This window comes from Aricia agestis, chromosome 22, assembly GCF_905147365.1.
Source record: "Aricia agestis chromosome 22, ilAriAges1.1, whole genome shotgun sequence".
Taxonomy (NCBI): Eukaryota; Metazoa; Arthropoda; class Insecta; order Lepidoptera; family Lycaenidae; genus Aricia; species Aricia agestis.
Genome location: NC_056427.1, coordinates 5,441,821 through 5,461,621, shown reverse-complemented (window position 1 = coordinate 5,461,621; position 19,801 = coordinate 5,441,821). Strand labels below are relative to the sequence as shown.

Below are 19,801 nucleotides of genomic sequence, written 5' to 3'. Positions count from 1 at the left end.
GACATCTCTCTTGCTCAGGCCTTTGTTTCTCTATTCCGCTAGGTATATTAACTTTATGGGTAAAACACTGGAATGAACTGTCACCAGCGGTATTTCCGGACCAATACGACCTAAAAACTTCCAAGAAGAGAGCGTATTCCCTCTTTAAAGGCAACGCGCCTGCGTTTTCTAATGTTGCGAGTGTCCATTGGCGACGGTAGTTGCTTTCCATCAGGCGACCCGTTTGCTCGTTTGCCCACTTATTAAAAAACGGCAAAACGATTTACTAAACTTCATAATACAGAATGTTAAATTTTTTGTCACAACTTTATTATTGCTTTACGAAACACATGTAGTTCTGTACAAACGCTCTTTTTAACCGACTTAAAAAAGTATGTTATTTTGTTTTGTTACACTATAGTTAGTAGGGTTTATGAAAAGTAAAAAATAAGCTTAAAAATAACTCACCCTATCGTCAACATCGCTCATACCGATGTCTTCGTCGTTCTCGCTAAAATCATAAAAGAAATAGTGATTAGTAAATATTTTCAGTTCTTGATGAATTTAGAATCTATTATACAAACCAATAGTCAAAAAACACCAAAATTTTGTGCCTTTTGGTTTGAACCATAGATCAATAATGAATTTAATTGCCATCATGATCTATAGTCTGTCAAAAAAGTGAAGAAATTAAACAGTGGCAACATCATAGTGTCATCCCTTTCAAATCAATCTAAGAAGAAAGGGATGACACTACGATGTTGCTACTTTTTAATTTCTTTACTTTTTTGACAGACTATATTATACATTTTTATTTGTTTAAAATCTGTTATGATCGAGAGTGTTTTATACAATAGTTCGTCATCATTAGCTATTTACTTTTGGTAATTTTCGTATTTTTTTTCCTTTTGTCAACTATACGTGACGATATTATCTCACCTCATGTTATTGGTCTTCTCGGAGAACACTCGCAGCAGGAACTCTCCCTCCTCATCAGGCTCGAAGGTGGAAGGCACAATGACGTAGCTGCCCGGGTCCAGCTTGAAACTGACAAAAAAAACATTTTATATTTTTTTATTAAATTAAAGTAACAACTAACAAATACCATAATATTATAACAAAATACCACGAAACCATATAAAGCCGACACTCGAGTGACAGGGGGAACCGTACACCACGAATCGCGAGAAACTCAAGTGATCGCGGAAACCATATATAGTGGAACTGTAAACAGCCGGTATACTCGAGTGACCGAGGGAACCGGGAACCCAAAATACTCGAGTGATCACGAGAACCGTACTCACCGTGCGCTGACCTCCCTCAAGTTGATGAAGGCCTGCGAGCGGCCGACGGACGCATTGTATTTGAAGAAGTTGACGTCAAGAGGCTTGGGCACGTGGACGTAAGCTGTAAGTGCGTACATCCCGAACCCGATACACTCGAGTGACCACGGGAACCGTATACAGCCGACATTCGAGTGAACGCGTTAAGCAGACACACCCGAGTGACTACGGGAACCGTAGTCACTCGGGTGTGTCTGCTTAACGCGTTCACTCGATCACTCGAGTGTGTTGGTCATGTAACCAACACACTCGAGTGATCACGGGAACCGTATACCCAAAACACTCGAGTGATCGTAGGAACCGGGAACTCAAAATACCCTAGTGACCACTCACCGTGCGCTGACCTCCCTCAAGTTGATGAAGGCCTGCGAGCGGCCGACGGACGCATTGTATTTGAAGAAGTTGACGTCAAGAGGCTTGGGCACGTGGCCGTAAGCGGGGAGAGCATACACCGCGAACCCGACATACCCGAGTGATTGCGGGATCCATACATATCCGTCAAACTCGAGTGACGACGGGAACCGGGAACTCAAAGTACTCGACTGATCACGAGAACCGTACTCACCGTGCGCTGACCTCCCTCAAGTTGATGAAGGCTTGCGAGCGACCGACGGACGCGTTGTATTTAAAGAAGTTCACGTCCAACGGCTTGGGCACGTGGCCGTAAGCGGGGAGAGCGTATACGGCGAATCCGATGGTCAGACATTCTAGACCCTGGTGGCGTTGCGAGCGACGGTTCTTTTGCATGAGGGCTACTATTATCTGGAAAATAAAATTATTGATTTCAATAATAATATTGCTCTGTATACACAATACACAGGATATGATTAGTGTAGGCAGTTCTGTAGAGTCGTCTGAAGTCGACAGAACTATTTCAGAAAAAAAGACAATAAAGATAAAAAAAGAAGAATTTCAGATACATGATAAAAAAGTGACATTTTATTTAAATTTTTGTCGGACGCGGTTAGGCGTGAGGCGGTCAAGCAGTCAGTTTCGCGTAAGTTGTGTTGTATTACGTTATAGATATACTCACACAGGGGACGTTCTGACGGCGTCAGAATTGCTCCTGTGTGACTGACTGCTTGGACGTAGAATGCGAACGCAGAACGCTTGAACGCGTTAACATTTTTTTACGTGTGGCGTATGACACGGGGGCCGTGTCATTTAGAAAACGATTGTATCTCCCTCAAATATCACGTAAGAAGGTTCTACTCTGAACAAAACCATCTTAATTTTCCAGTAGAACAAGCCTATAGGCTTCGTTCCTGAATATTCTGTGAATTGAAAAAAAGTAGGGGCTGTCATTTTTCTAACTTTGAAACCTACAAACGGCTTGCAACATCCATGGCGAGACATATACAACTTCTATGGCGTATGACACGGCTAACGTGTCACGAGAAAAATTGTATGCCGCCACCACTAAAAGTTTTTAAAAATGTGCGCCGCAATGAATCGGTTAAGAGTGAATACTCACAGTACACTTGTTATCAGCATCATCTTCGTCCACGTCAGTCAGTGTGACGGTGTACTGCGGGTTGCGCCAGAACGTCTCCAGATAATTGCGACACCCGCCGGCCGTCACACCTGAAATATTACATTTTACTATAGTAAAACTCTAGAACGAACTGTCACGAACAGTATTTTCGGACCTATACGACCTGCAAACCTTCAAGAAGAGAGCGTATTCCCTCTTAAAAGGCCGGCAACGCACCTGCAGCTCTTCTGATGCTGCGAGTGTCCATGGGCGACAGTAGTTGCTTCCCATCAGGCGACCCGTTTGCTCGTTTGCCCCCCCTCATTAAAAAAAAAGGTACTCTAAAAAACCTCATAAGTCATAACAGAGCTTAGCATCAGCACTCAGCAAATCTTAAAAAGCATTCAACGCAGCTAAGTTTAACTCCAATGGAAGCTTCTTACTTTTTTTTATGAAATAAGGGGGCAAACGAGCAAACGGGTCACCTGATGGAAAGCAACTTCCGTCGCCCATGGACACTCGCAGCATCAGAAGGTTTGCAAGTGCGTTGCCGGCCCTTTAAGAGGGAATAGGGTAGGGGAAGGTAGGAAAGGGAAGGGAATAGGGGAGGGTAGGGAAGGGAATGGGGTAGGGGATTGGGCATCCGGTAAACTCACTCACTCGGCGAAACACAGCGCAAGCGCTGTTTCACGCCGGTTTTCTGTGAGAACGTGGTAATTCTCCGGTCGAGCCGGCCCATTTGTGCCGAAGCATGGCTCTCCCACGTATAAAATACGTCATACATTGATCCGTCAAACGTTGTTTTGTCACATAAATTGTGGGATATGCTTAAGCCCACTCTTATGCTAAGTACTCATATTATACGGTTTTACTCGATCGAGCAATCACGTAGAGTAAAAGCCACGACTCGGGCTTTCGTCCACACATTCAGGTTTACTCGATAGTTTTACTCCAAATCGAGTAAAAATTAACGCGTGGACCGCAAAACTCACACGCTTGAGTAAAGCTTGACGGCTCGAATCGAGTAAGTTCGAAAGAAATTAGATTTATTTAAATGCGAGCCTTCGAGTTGTGCGTTTTGCGGTCCACACGGTAATGTTTACTCGATTTGGAGTAAAGCTATCGAGTAAATCCACGTGATCTGTCTATCATACACATATAATATAATCACAGAAATTTTTGAACATCCTTCATAGGATGTTCAAGAATTTCCGATTCCGAAGAGATGTATAGAAATATATTGAGATGTATCAAAATATAAATGTATATTTTCATATAGCTCTGTATCTTAAGATACGAAGATGTAAAAATATACATTATAGCTGTTGTGTGTGGTCTCCTGACGATTTCTATAGAAAGATGTATCGAGATGTATCGTGCTATAATATACATCTTTACATTACCTGCTCTGTCTGTGACAGACTTAAATGCGTTATAACTTATATAAGATGATATGAGTGTTCTCATATTCCTTGCTACGGATTTTTTTTTACAACAAAAAAAAAACATAATGTAATAAATTACGTTCAATCGACAAAAACAAATATTGTAAATGAACAATAAAAACTGCTAACCGTTATTAAAATATTATATTAATTGTGAGTTATAAGTACATAATTTACGTAAGATTTTTATTTCAATTCTGTAATAATTTAGCACATAGATTTTTGTAATCTGAAAACGTCTTTCTATTCGCCCGAGGTTTGTCCAAGGTTGGTTCATAATTATTACAAGTATATTATTATTATCGATGTCTTATGGATATGTGCTTGGTGTATACTGCATAATACTATCCGCTTTTGACAATTATTGTTTCATAAAGTCTATGACAATGACAATAACCGCGCAGGCTGTCGTCTGGCGCGCAATATTATGATACGTTACCTGGGATACGGCCTTGAAAAAAATCTGAATTGTCATATTTTACTGTTCGAAATGTATGGGAGCTACGTTTCCTTAGTTTTTATTATTCGTAGCACGGACTTAAAAAAAATTTTACGTCCGTGATTCGTAGCAACGAAACAACAAAAATAATCTTCTCTTCATTTCTATAAGTACAGTACAAAATATACTTAGAATATTTTTATAAATATATTGTGTGTGTGTGTGTTTTTTTTTAATGAAAGAAGGGGGCAAACGAGCAAACGGGTCACCTGATGGAAAGCAACTTCCGTCGCCCATGGACACTCGCAGCATCAGAAGAGCTGCAGGTGCGTTGTCGGCCTTTTAAGAGGGAATAGGGTAATAGGGGAGGGTAGGGATGGGAAGGGAAGGGAATTGGGCGGGAATTGTGTGTGTGTAGTTAAAGGGAACCGTTAGAAAAAATAGGCGCAATTAAGACTTTCTCGCCGGGCGATACACTACAGCGCTATTTCGAAATAGATCTAGCCCAACAGTAGCTCTACCATGAGTTTAAAACTATAGTATTTATCAATACTCGATACCGACTACGTAAATTTTTAGCATGGCAAATTTTACAGCGCCTCTAGCGGTTACTTTCGGAACTAAAATCGCCATTCTAAATAGTTACGTAGTCGGTATCGAATATCGATAAATACTATAGCAATCATGGTAGAGCTGCAGGACGGTCTGGCCGTTTCAGAGGAATTTGATAACGACCAAAAATATATAGTGGTTTACTAATGTTAAAAACGGCCTAGTCATTCAATTGGCTGGCTAAACCAACTACTTGACTACATACCTCTGACCCATTCTCCCTCGAACACAGACATCTCCCACTTCTTGGTGCAGCCTTCCGGACACTCTTCAGGGTCCAGGGAATCGGGGTTCAAATTGCAAATCTCCACTCTGAAACATTTTATTAACGGCCTAGTCAGTTCAATGAAACGTCTAAAATTACTTTATTAACAATATGCAAAAATAATGAATTGGGTAATTTTAACAATTAATATACAGTACCGGTCGAATTTTTAAACTCCTTTTGACAGTCAATTAAATTAAAATACTACATACGAATTTATTACAATGGCTAGAGATGTATTTATATTACAAAGCCACATTTTTATTATTTTAACTATCCAGGCAACTTAACCTGTCTAGCAATCCCTAATTTCTCAGCCACTTCACAAACTGACTAGTAATTTAGTGAACTGCCTCACTAAACTAACACTTTACAAGCTAGCTAGCCATTTAACAAACTATGTAAACTAAATATCTAAACATTTTACAAACTGCCTTGTTAATTAACTAATTAGTAACTTAATAAACCGCCTAGACATTTAACAAAGTGTCTAGTCACTACACTAACTGCCTAGCTACTAAACCAACTGACCTGTCGAAGTGCTGCGCGAAGTCCTTGAAGCTCATCCAGAACTCGCCATCGTCGTCAAACGTCAGCCCAAGCTCTTCCTTTTCTGACTCGGGGATGTAGCGCCATTCGGGAGACCTGGAGACGAAAAAAAATATTTTTAAAGTAAAGTCAGAGTCAGATGCCAGAAACGATATTAACGATGTGAGTGGCGGCCGAAAAGGAAGATCTTCCGACCGAGCGAGGTGTGATGCTCGGTCAGACCGAAGCCCACGTGACTGATTTCAGATGTCGTATATACCGAAAACTTCGATTGTGGCGCTAATGTAAGTACCGCCACTTATTGCAAAACAAAAAAACGATTATTGTTTTTCGTGAGCTGGCTTCACTACGATTGTCAATCTAAACTTCTTCAATCGCCTAAAGTCTAAACTATAATTAATTATTATTGATTGATTGACTGACTTGTCGCTCCATGGCCCGTTCCACTCCGCCTCATTCCCCCAGGGGTTCCGCAGCCGCAGCAGGGGGATCTTGCCTGCCCGTCCCGGCGTCTCGATGTCCACGTATTTAACGCGCGTGACGGAGTAGGCGTGACCACGGATCAGGCCCACGGGAGTTTCGGCTTCGAGGATGTTGGGGTCTGGCTGAAATTGACAAACAAATAGAATAATAAGTAATAATTTATCAAATGTATGTTAATTCGTTAGTAATTTAATTAAGTAATAGAAGAGGTGTTGTCCATTAGCTAGCTATTTTGCAAACTGCCTAGCCTGTTCGTTAAGTGGCTATACATAATAGCTTTTTTTTAAAAGAGACTGGAAATTGGCTAAGTGTTTTTGATTTTCTAGTCATTTAACTGAATGCCTTACGAAAAAGTTATCTTCGTAGGTCTTCAGGAATATGGTAAATATGTTAGTAGCTAGTTTGTTCTACTCGTATATATTTGTTCCCTTATGAACTAGCTATGTAACAGTCTGCCGCTACCTTGCCTCTTCATTAAATGTCTAGCCATTATAGTAGAATAGCAATCATATTAAATACCTAGCCTTTATAAATTATTTAGCCATTTAAGAAACTGCCTAGGCACTTCATAAAACGCCTAGCTATCTCACAAAATTTACCTCAATACTGCATCCCATGAGCGAATTCCTCTCGTACGCCTTCAGCAAAATGGTGTAGAAGTTAGGAGGCAGTTCATTCATTTCGTACATCTCAGTGACTCCTCCGGTGAAGTCCTCCATCGCTTCGCAGGTGGAACCGCCTTTCAGGGCCTCGTAGGAACCGTGCAGTCTGAAAAATTAAGGTGCTAGGTTAGCTCTGGATTTAGGTATAGGCAGTATAGGTCATGGCCTATGGGCGGCAGCGTCCTATAGCGTCCTACAGGGCTAGCATAACAACAGTAGACATGGGAAAGAATCAACATGCGGCGAAATTAAAATGGCCTATACTCATAAAATATATAAATCCGGTTCCGGTCTCTTGCGGCAAACATCAGGTAGCTGCCTTAATGGACAATCCTTTACCGTATGCATTATGCATCTTTTTATTGCAGTTTATGGCGGTAAGAGCTTACCAAACTAAAAAATATGGTGGCAGGCGCTTACCACATACTCAAACTATCTACAACATTGTAATATATGGCGGTAAGAGCTTACCACCGTTAATTTTGTAGCGGTAAGCGCTTACCACATACTTACTTGGCGTACGCTTTCTTCAGCAGCGCGCTCCAGAACTCGTTCCTCTCGGCGGAGTACCACATATTCTTGTGGTAAGCACTTACCACATACTAAGAGTAGCTCTAATACATAATGATATACGGCGGTAAGCGCTTACTTACCACAGGATATTTAATCGTGGTAAGCGTTTACCACATACTTAAAATAGCTACTGCATACTAATATATAGCAGGACAGCGCGGTGTCCACGCGTTGGGTAAATAATTATTTAACTTTAAGCTACATTTACTCAGTAATCAATTGATATTATCTAATATATAAAATTCTCTTGTCACAGTTTTCGTTGCCATACTCATCCGAAACGGCTTGACCGATTCTTATTACATTTTGTGAGCATGTTGAGTAGGTCTGAGAATCGGCCAACTATTTTTCATACAAAAAAAAAAAAAAAAAATATGGAAAAACATCGTTTGCCAGGACAGCTAGTCTAATATATAAAATTCTCGTGTCACAGTTTTCGTTGCCATACTCCTCCGAAACGGTTTGACCGATTCTCATGAAATTTTGTGAGCATGTTGAGTAGGTAGGATGTTTTTTTATATATTTTTTAACTAATATAATAGCCAAATATCAAATCCTCGAGTATTGAACATGTCTCACCAGTCATGCTGTAAAAAGGCAAGAGCTTACCACCACTTACAAGAAAATGTTTTTTTATTATTATTTTTTTATTTATGCATGGTGGTAAGCGCTTACCACTCTTCATTTTGCGGTGGTACTCACTTGGCATATGCCTTCTCCAGCAGCGCGCTCCAGAACTCGTTCCTCTCGGAGGAGTGGAGGAAGACCAGCTTGCCGCGGTAAGTCGGCAGGCGGTCGTCGATTACCACGTCCACCCAGCGCCCGTATTGCCAGAATCTGGAATACACATCGGTAAATAAATAAATGAATAAAATAAATAAAAAATGTTTTATTTCTGAATAAAATTAATATTAAATAGTTACTACTAAACTGTATAATATATAAAACTCATAAGGTGACTGACTGATTGACATAGTGATCTATCAAGGCACAGCCCAAACTTTTTGACTTGACTTTGACTTTGACAAACCACTGGACGGATCGGGCTGAAATTTGGCATGCAGGTAGATGTTATAACGTAGGCATCCGCTAAGAAAGGATTTTGATAAATTCCAACCCCAAGGGGTTCAAATAGGGGATGAAACTTTGTATATAATGATACTTCATAACGCGAGCGAAGCCGCAAGCAAAAGCTCGTATACTATATAGAATAGTTTTTGTTACCGAAAAAATTACGGGTCCCGCGCGAGAAACGAATTTTGGCAATTTAAACTTCATAGGCATCCATTACACTCTCATGCGACTGTCAATTCCGTCAACCATGAATTATGTTCGACTGATGGTGACTAAATGATGAACTGACGAATAGTATTAGACGGTCACTCAATTCTCTTCAGTTTTATGTCAGTCAAAGCCAAAATTTTCAAAGGTACATAATATGTTTCTAATTTTTTCCTATTTTGTCAGATGTGACAACACTCAGTCAAAATTCGTGACTGATGGTTGCATGAAGCAAAAATCAAAATATCCAGATTTTCGTCAATCAACTTCATGCATCCGCCTGTCACGCTCTTACACGGTAGTTTATCCATCAGTTACAGCCATGGCTGTGGTTAAACTGACTGAAATTGATCCCTAGGCAGTTGACAGACCAACGTCATTTGGTCAGATCATGTCAATTCAATGTTAATTGTGAGCTGGGTTTGGCACGACCAAACTACGTAGGTCCCCCGTCTGCCTAGGAATCAACTTCACTGATAGTACATAAGGTGTAAACTTACCTAAAGTGAAATACTCCAGCGTAATCTTCATCGAAGCTCTGATCATCAGGTACCACTTGGAAGAACAGTCTGAAAAGAAGCAATTGTTAAACGTTCAAAAGGAGGAGGTTAATATATACCACAAGTAAATTTTTTGTATGTTCGACGATTACTCCGCCGTTTGTGGACCGATTTTCAAAATTCTTTCCTTGTTATATAGAGTTTGTTCTAAAATTGGTCCTATTGATGATTTAGTGTAGACCTGATAATAGGATCCAGATTTTTCTGTCTCTCTTCACTACTCGCAAGCAAAGACTCTACACCACTACTTAAGAAATTTGTCTCTTTCTACCCATATCCATATTTCTTTCTACCCATATCCATATTTCTCTACTTACTTCCTACGCAGTGTCAAATTGGCAACAGCAGCCAGAACTCAGAAGCCAACAGTCCCTATCTCACTCTACTACTACTTGTCTCTTTCCCACTCTATGCAAAAGCCCTTCTAGTCTCTTTCTACCCATATCTTTCCGCTCTACCTTTGCCTCTCTACTGACTTTATGTTCAACGTCAGGTTGGCAACAGCAGCCAGAATCTAGCAGTTCCTAGTTTTTTCTACCACTATTTCTGTCTCTTTCCCACTCTGTGCAAAAGCCCTTATAGTCTCTTTTCTTTCAACACTATCTATCTCTACTCACTTCCTGTGCAACGTCAAATTGGCAACGGCAGCCAGAAGCCAGCAGTCGCCAAGTTCTCCCTGCTGCACGTCGAAACGGCTGTACCCCTCCACGAAGAGTTGGGGGTTTTCCGCTATTTCCTGGAATGAGAATAGCCAGTAATTAGAATTATAACCCCAGTTAGACGTGGGAGAGCCATGCTTCGGCACGAACGGGCCGGCTCGACCGGAGAAATACCACGTTCTCACAGAAAACCGGCGTGAAACAGTTTATCGGAGGCCCAATCCCCTACCCTATTCCCTTCCCTACCCTCCCCTATTCCTTTCTCTTCCCATCCCTACCCTCCCCTATTCCTTTCTCTTCCCATCCCTACCCTCCCCTATTATCCTATTCCCTCTTAAAAGGCCGGCGACGCACCTGCAGCTCTTCTGATGCTGCGAGTGTCCATGGGCGACGGAAGTTGCTTTCCATCAGGTGACCTGTTTGCTCGTTTGCCCCCTTATTTCATAAAAAAAAGTAAGAAGCTTCCATTGGAGTTAAACTTAGCTGCGTTGAATGCTTTTTAAGATTTGCTGAGTGCTGATAGATGCTAAGCTCTGTTATGAGTTTATGACTTATGAGGTTTTTTAGAGTCCCTTTTTTTTAATGAGGGGGCAAACGAGCAAACGGGTCGTCTGATGGGAAGCAACTACTGTCGCCCATGGACACTCGCAGCATCAGAAGAGCTGCAGGTGCGTTCCCGGCCTTTTAAGAGGGAATACGCTCTCTTCTTGAAGGTTTGCAGGTCGTATAGGTCCGAAAATACTGTTCGTGACAGTTCGTTCCAGAGTTTTACCATAGTAAAAGGCGACGCGCGCGGCTTGTATGTGTGCGCCATAGCTGAACTGGCCGAGATTTTGTTGTGTGCCGTACGTGGCGACGCATTGATACTATGGCGCACACATACAAGCCGCGCGCGGTGCCTTTGTATGAAGATAACTTACTTCCCCTCCTTTTACTATGGTTTTACAGTGCGCGGTCCAGCGCCTGATCTCTTTGCAACGTGGGAGAGCCATGTTTCGGCACGAATGGGCCGGCTCGAACGGAGAAATACCACGCGCTCACAGAATACCAGCGTGAAACAGCGCTTGCGCTGTGTTTCGCCGAGTGAGTGAGTTTACCGGAGGCCAAATCCCCTACCCTTTTCCCTTCCCTACCTACTCCTATTACCCTATTCCCTCTTAAAAGGCCGGCAACGCATCTGCAGCCCTTCTGATGCTGCGAGTGTCCATGGGCGACGAAAGTTGCTTACCATTAGGTGACCCGTTGCTCGTTTGCCCCCTAATTTCATAAAAAAAAAACAGTTATACTCCGAGTCTCAGGCACGATAATTTACTCATAGCTGGCCTAGTTTAAAGCCAGCCATCGTCACCGAAACCGGAGTAGAAGGCATTAACTCACCCCTGGACGAAGCCATGTGATCGGTCTGTCCAGCCGCTCCTTGTAATACAAGCTGCGGTCTATCGCCGGGAACTCTGGATCCTCGAAGAGTCTGCCGTCAGCGAGGCACCTGGACTGAATATCCTTGAAGTCTTGGTAGCTAGCTGGCCCGAAGGACGATGGGCGGGTCTCACCGAGCTGTGGAGAAGAGTAGAGTCAGCAAAGAAAACTTAAGTGATGGAAGCTGGTTAAAGCTTGAGTAAGCAAAAGGAAAAAATACGCGTGGCACTCGGTGAATACCGCGGTAAAGCCGTTGCATAGCATTTTTATTAACTTATGCAATTATAATTCGCATACGTCTAGCCGCACGCACACAAACACCGTGCCGAAGTCTGGCAACGTCGCACCAACCGGCACAGGCGGTGCGGCGTTGCCGGCTCGGAGTGGGGGGGAGGGGGTTTAGATTTTAACCTTTTAATTTTTATCGTTATAGAATTTCTTGATTCGGTCGGTGCGCTTAAAGCCATCTAAAAGCTATATTATAATGTAATCAATGCAATCGCTTAAAAATAAGCTGCTTTCAAAATATACTCCAGAATAAAATCGAAAGCGGCTACAAGAGTAGCAACTAGCAATGTAGTAAATAAATGTCTGGTAGCACCACTTGGTTTTTGTTTACGTAGCACGAACAAAACAAAAACCAAGAGTTGTGTTCGACGTTTGACAATGTTTCTGTCAATATTCTGATATGATGCAACGTGTCGGATTGTGATCGGATTATTTACTGTATGTGCTAGCAACGCCCTCTGCTCCAACCTTTGCGTTGTATTGTAATGTGTAATGACAATTGACATAGAGTCTAGAGAACTGCATCTAAGGAGGTCCAGTCATAGCATTCCTCTCTTATCTTAAACTATAATAAGCATAACTAATATACAATACCATGACCTTGACATAATAACCGCGAAAATAGCTTTCCTTTGTTTTTTTTTTCGTGGAAACACAACATTAAATATAGTAAAAGGCGAAAAAGGCGTCAAATAGTAAAATTAATTGAATTAATTGTTAATTTATTCTATGGTGGGATAAAATAAAAATATTTAAATTAAATAGACAAATAAAATGCAATGGTTTTTTAATGAGCAGATGAAGATTTTCAGGTGCGTGCTTGTCCATAGCATGAAGCATTGTATCCCTTAAAAAAATATGCATAGTAATATCACATGTGACTGTCTGTGTTACCTTTTAAATCTCGTTGGGAATAGTGAATGCTCATAACGGCAGATGAAACAGAATACTAAATACTTAGGCGCATTGCAGGACGGGGCGGGGCGGGCCGATCCATTTCGCCGCGTACGTTTGTCGATGTCTGCGGCTGCCCGCGCCGAGTACACAAAGCACACGCCGTCTGCGTTACTGCATGTAAACTGGTTTGTGTGATCCACGGCGGGCAGCCGCGGACATGCGCCGCCAGTGCCCGCCGGGCACCTGCGGAGCGGTCTTTTTGCCCGCCGTGTGCGTTGGTAATATAGGATTCCCTTTGTGCTATCGTTCGCGGCGAAACTGACCGGCCCGCCCTACCCCTTCGTCTGCAAAGCGCCTTACTAGGCCGATTTTTATGTTATTTGGCACGGGTAAAGAATAGACCACGGGGAAAGACATTAAGCATTTTTTTTGCGGGAAAATGTACGGTTCCCGGGATATTTTTTATTGCGTTGCTCGCTGCGTTAACGTCTGTCACTCCTCAGGACTTTCATAATATGATAAATATGGTTATAAACTATAGTTAAGTTACATTTCAGTGGACCGCATAATATTATGTTATTAGAATCAGGATATTGGACGCACCCTAACAAAGCTTTTGACCTTGGCCTTATCTCTTATCAGAAAATATTTAAATGTAATTTACAATACATATTATTATCGTGATCGGATGAGGATGTTCCTCGAGGAAATAGGGTTTAAATAAACGAACTATTTACTCTCAGGATCTAGTTTTTTTTTCATAAGAACAATAATTTAGTACTAGTGTCGGAAGAAAATAGAAGCCGTGTACTAATATTATGAGTGTGAAAGTGTGTCTGTCTGTTTGGTACCTTCACGTCCAAACCACTGAAACGATTTTTCTGAAAATTTGCATGAAGATACTTCGGGGAAGGACATAGGATATTTTTGAAGTGAAAACTTCTTTAGCGGCCTTGAGCACTTTTGTAGGATGGGTAAATGGGTAAACTGTGAAACTCGCGTCAGATTCTCGTGCTGATCGAAAAACCGTAAGACGGTTGGAGAGTAGTGTTGTAACATCGAAATCGAAAAAAAACAATCGGTTTTTCGATTAATCGATTTCGATGTTTCAACACTACTCTCCAACCGTCTTACGGTTTTTCGATCAGTACGAGAATCTGACGCAAGTTTCACAGTTTGTAAGGGTTTCGATTAATTAAAAAAATCGATTTTTTAAAAATCGATTTTCATAAATAATGGGTTAAAAATTTAATCGATTGTAAGGGTTTCGCTTGACTAAAAAAATCGATTTTTTTAAAAATCAATTTTCATAAAAAATGGGTAAAAAAAAATAATGCACAACGTTAATAATCAAGTTTTCACTTCTGCCGGCACTCCCGGACTCCGGTGTGCAACCTGTCTTTTTTTATCTCGGATAAATGTACGGTTCTGGCGCGATAAACGAACAGAGTTGCGATCGCCATCTAGTATACATTTGTAAGGCAAATGGTGTAGGCATCCACCAAGAGAGATTTTCAAAATTTTTCGCCCAAGGGGGTTAAATAACCAAAATTACCTATTTCAAAAATTAATTATCAAAAAAAAAACGAACCCAAAAAACTCTTTCGCCCGTAGGTTGGTACAATTTGCTTCCCTTGTAGTACTCCGGTAGTTTCAGCCTATGCTCCTTATGCTCATCAACGCTACTCCGAAATCCGATCTTATTTTTAAGGAGTTTAGGTTCATTTTTGAAACTAACAGTCTTCGAAAGAGCTTTATCATTTTTCGTAGCAACCTTCTTAGTTAGTTCCGGTTCGAAACTATTACTCTTGAATACGATAGCTTTTTCATTTTCAGTTTTCTTACAATCTGGTTCTACCACTTTCGTCGCCCAGAATGGTTTATAGAAGCTATTCTTTCTTACATTAGACGGTTTATACTCAAAATCCGCTACTTTGGCTTTGAATTTCGAGAAGAATCCACTACTCTGTTTCTCTTCTACTTTCTCTCTCTCTGGCTGTTTGGTTATTCTTCCAGATTTGGGAGAGACTATCGATACAGATTTTCTCTTCCAGGTTTCTACAACATGTCCTATTTTCGGCGACGCGAAATGCGTTACTATCGATTTAAAATCATTCTTGTCTACTTTAACGAATTTCTCTTCTTTCGTCTCCATTTTAGCTTTAATAAATCTTGACTTGGATCAAGATTCAAAAGTCACCACTTTTACACTGCTATTCTATTTAATTAGCTTTATTATCGATTGGGACGCACGCTATTATTTCACCAATACCATCAAACTAATTTGAATTGTTTGAAAGGACACCATTAATATTTTAACTGTATTTTTTTTAGCTTTCGATTCGATCACAAAACACTTATTTTAACAGAATATTTTCTATTGAATTATTTTGATTAATTTTCACTTTTTATACTTGGAATCACTATTATTATATTTAATACCAAATAATAGACAAGCTTTTGATCACAGATCACAAAACACTAGTATTTAACAATTTTAATTAATTTTCAGTATTATTTAACACTTCGAATCACAATTATTATATCAACTTTGAAGATTGTTTCTATAAAATTATTTTAATTTGTCAGTATTTCTATACTTGGAACCACAACTAATATATGAATAAATAATACAGTCTATATTATTTTCAGTATTTGCCTGGATATGTGGTGACCACGCCATGCTAATACCGACTGATAACGTCCCTTTATAGCAGTGCGATAAGTATTGGCGTTACATTATGTTTCAGGCGTGTATTACAGCGCGAGCTATGTTCACGTGATATTAGTCATTATATTTTATTCAAATTCCATATAAATAATATGAATATACTAGATTACGTCCGCAACTCCGTTCCGTCAAATTCGTTTATCGTGTGGGAAATGTACATTTTCCGGGATAAAAAGTATCCTATGTCCTTTCCCGGGACTCAAAGTATATTTATACCAAAATTCAGCAAAATCGATTCAGCGGTTTGGGCGTGAAAAGATAACAGACATACAGACACACTTTCGCATTTATAATACATATTCGTATGGATATCTGGCTAAATCTTTATTTAGTGGACACCAGTTTAAAATTAATTATTGCGTGCAAAATGACTGCGTGCTAATGTCAAAAAGACTTAATTAAAATAATAGTTCTTACAATAAATAAGTGAAAAAGTATATTATGTTTATTCTATGGCCAGAATTATATTATATTGAATTTAGTTTAAACTAACTCTACTATACTTAAAATCCGACGCACACTTGACCGACTTACGTAGTACCGACCTTAACACTACTTAATAACAAAGAAATTCCACTTAAAATTAACAAAGAAACATAAAATATTTCTTAGAAAACTATATTTTTCACCATATCTTTCTTATAGCTTTGTATACTTTGAGTTGCATGGGTCCCAAGGGACAGCCGTGTGGGACACCCTCTAATTACTCATAGGAGTGGCGTGGCACTCAACCTGTACTAATGAATTGAGTACTACACCCATTTCATTATTAGTAAGACATTGCGATAACGATAAAAGTAGTCGTGTAAACGCCCAGTAAAAGGGTAGGAGCTAAGTGTGTCACTGTCAAAAGCTTTCATGAGATCTACATCGTTGATCAAATGCACGTACATCCGAGTAAGTTGTTTGTTTATTGAGTTATTGAACGTAATCTTGTTTGTTTGTTTATAATTAACATACGTACAAATTAATGTACTATTAATCTCGCCCTGATTAGGAGTTATAGTGCTGATTTGCATTGATACTATAGCAGGCGCCTACTACTGGATGTTGAACGTGTTGACTTTAATACAGTGATAACCAGCATGAAAACTCAGTGATACTGACAGTAGCAATGTAAACCTTCAGTTCTGGTTTAAAGATATTTATAATTCTCAAAAAGAAACATTCACTTCCAATGGGCATTGTCAAAAAAAAATCACATGTACTTTTTATATTTTTTTTCGTTAAAATAGGGTATTTTAAGAATATAAATTAAATAATTTTGAAATTCAGTAGCTAGTTTTTTCTCAATACATTTTTAAAGTTTCGCTCTGACGTCATCATCGGCGGCCAATTGACCTCTGCAGTATGTTTTAAATTTCCTTTCAATCTTATTTATAATGGCTGGTTCGTCAAATGTAAGTTCTCATTGTGTGAAAGCTGATACGGGAAGCTTACCAAAAGGTCGAAACGTAATGTTGGTCGAATTTATTGCTAATTTAACGCCATTGAAGGTCAAACAAAGGTTAAACATATTTGTTCGAAAATATAAGTAACTAATGGGCATTTTTTTCGTTTATATACAGAAAAACGACCACTGACCTTATTCCTCGAAATGTTTTTGTAATGAGCAAAATTAAAAAAAAATGCATAATCCCCATTATTCCACGTTACATAGTAAACTTTAAAAAAGTTTTAAGTTTCTCTATGCGATGACAATGAAAAAAAAGTATTTAGGGCTGAAGTTGTACTAATATCTATTCTGTGGCTGAAGTTAAGTTCAAAGTTGTAGTTCAATTTAAATCTAATACTTATATAAAAATAAGTCGGGTTTTCCTTCCTGACGCTATAACTCCAGAACGCACGAACCGATTTCCACGGTTTTGCATTCGTTGGAAAGGTTTCGGGCTCCGTGAGGTCTATAGAAAAAAAAATCAGAAAAAACCACAAGAGAAAAGCAGGAAAACGGGGAAAATATTTTTTTGGCAAAACAGCATTTGCCGGGACAGCTTTTTAATATAAAGCTTGCATTATAGCACAACCACAAAGGATGACATAATATATCCCATTATCCTCCTTCAGTACAAATGCGATAATTAATAATAATAATAATATTTACGGACGTTTCACTCCACATTCGTTTGGTCTCGTGGTTAAACCACTATCGTTCCTGGTTTACGATACAACAAAAGTACCGACTTTTAAATAAAAAAAAGGTTCTATGTTCTAAGGTTCTATGTAGATATTTTATTTTCAAAAATCCAATTTGAAAACCAACGCTACATCAGAGAAGGGCCATACCTTACCGAAACGCCATAGCGACGTCGCCAACTAGTTCTTAAAGAGATGTTTTATACGTGGGAAAGCCATGCTTCGGCACGAATCGGCCGGCTCGACCGGAGAAATACCACTTTCTCACAGAAAACCGGCGTGAAACAGCTCTGGCGATGTGTTGCGCCGAGTGAGTGAGTTTACCGTAGGCCCAATCCCCTACCCTATTCCCTTCCCTACCCTCCCCTGTTCCCTTCCCTTCCTTACCCTCCCCTATTCCCTTTTAAAAGGCCGGCAACGCACTTGCAGCTCTTCTGATGCTGCGAGTGTCCATGGGCGTCGGAAGTTGCTTTCCATCAGGTGACCCGTTTTCTCGTTTGCCCGCTTATTTCATAACAAAAAGATGTGTGACGGCTAACTCACATGGCGACCGACTGGCGACGTTGCCAAGTGGCCAGCGTAGCCAGAGTCGACCGCTCCGCTTCGGTGAGGTATGGCCTTAATGAGAAACTTTTCATAGACCACGGAGTAATCTTAAAAAAAAACATCCCCTATTTTTTCCCCTTCATGGTAACATATTTTAAAATCTAAAATGATGTATTAGGTCTAGCCGCTAGATGTCTAGACGGTTAATGACCCCCAGAGTTCCCTTGAACATACATAAGTACCCCCGCCATAATATCCTTGAAATAAACTCGCTCAATACCATACATACAGTATGCTAACAATAAATGCAAAAGTGTACCTGTAAATATTAAATTTGGTATGAGAATTGAGGATACTTTGAGAGACGAAACCTTTTTAGAAAAACAGAATGAATTTTGTTGCGTTTTCCGCGCCATAATCTAATTTCGGGCGTCATTCATATAAACCATGCAAACGCCAGTCGCCAGCCAATCAATATATACAATGTGTGCTCTCGTAAGCCGAGCAGTGATAAATATAGACCCAATGTAAATATTTACTCTATAATACACTACACTGAATTTTACCGTTTAAGGTGACGCCGCGTTGTAAAAAACCGTGTTGGATGTTTTAGATTGCTTGTTGTCTATGAGAGGCCGGCCCGTCCTCTTATAGAAAATACTCTATTAAAAAAATAAAAAATGGAAAGGGCGTAAGCGACAAAATGTTTTTGTCGCGTAATTTAAAAACCATATTAAATATAATTCATATTAAGCTATTGGCAAATTAAAGTGTATGCTTGAACCAATCTATGTACAAATTTTGGAAACTTAAATCACTCTCCTCTGTTGGCAAAATTAGAATCCATTTTTTACAGAGGTATTTTTGATTGATTATTCTGTATTAAAAAAGTTGACCAACCGTGTTATGCTATGGGTAATTCAAAGACAAAGACATGATGAATACAGCTGACAATGAACTTTAATTTCTTAGCTAAGTTAGTCATTGCTGAGAAAAATCGATATCCTTACAGCCAAATTATCAAGGAGTCGCTGAGCGCAAAAGTTTTAAATAAATAATGAAATCCATACTAATCAATCTTCACGCAATCAAAATTCATCAAATTGTTGAACCGATTTTAATGAAATTTGGTATACATGGTTAAATGTTTAGTTTCTTCTATTGTGTCTACTATTGTTTAGTTTTAAGTTTACAGTAAAAATAATTTTCTATCCATCTAAAAATGTAAAAGTAGCGCCATCTGAAGGCAACGTGAAGCTAACAAAATTAAAAATATTTTAGTACCTTGTAAATACCATAGATGGCGTTGAATGTTTTAATTTTATTTTTCATTTACTTTTCTGGCATTAATATTTATTTATTTAAAAAACGTAACGACAGAAGTAATATATGTCCCAACTAACAATGTTTTTTCGCACAATTAATATATCTTTATTAAACTTACAACTTTCTATAAGTTGAGATTG

At 39.6% G+C, this 19,801-nt stretch overlaps 1 protein-coding gene across 7 annotated transcripts in view; it reads right to left on the bottom strand.

The window, feature by feature from the left end:
* Nucleotides 1-19,801, bottom strand: part of LOC121737967 (calpain-B) — a 59,671-nt gene that overhangs the window by 15,623 nt on the left and 24,247 nt on the right. For 4 of the 7 annotated variants that reach the window (XM_042129716.1, XM_042129717.1, XM_042129718.1 and 1 more), the window contains 12 exons: nt 11,702-11,878; nt 10,283-10,401; nt 9,606-9,674; nt 8,527-8,661; nt 7,189-7,357; nt 6,530-6,711; nt 6,089-6,202; nt 5,498-5,604; nt 2,797-2,906; nt 1,888-2,084; nt 919-1,026; nt 448-490 (listed from right to left, as the gene is read on the bottom strand). In XM_042129716.1, the coding sequence (XP_041985650.1) occupies nt 448-490; nt 919-1,026; nt 1,888-2,084; nt 2,797-2,906; nt 5,498-5,604; nt 6,089-6,202; nt 6,530-6,711; nt 7,189-7,357; nt 8,527-8,661; nt 9,606-9,674; nt 10,283-10,401; nt 11,702-11,878 (1,530 nt within the window). Of the gene's footprint in view, nt 1-447; nt 491-918; nt 1,027-1,887; nt 2,085-2,796; nt 2,907-5,497; nt 5,605-6,088; nt 6,203-6,529; nt 6,712-7,188; nt 7,358-8,526; nt 8,662-9,605; nt 9,675-10,282; nt 10,402-11,701; nt 11,879-14,516; nt 15,246-19,801 lie in introns of those variants that run through there. The other 3 variants (XM_042129714.1, XM_042129712.1, XM_042129715.1) reach the window with 2 other exon arrangements.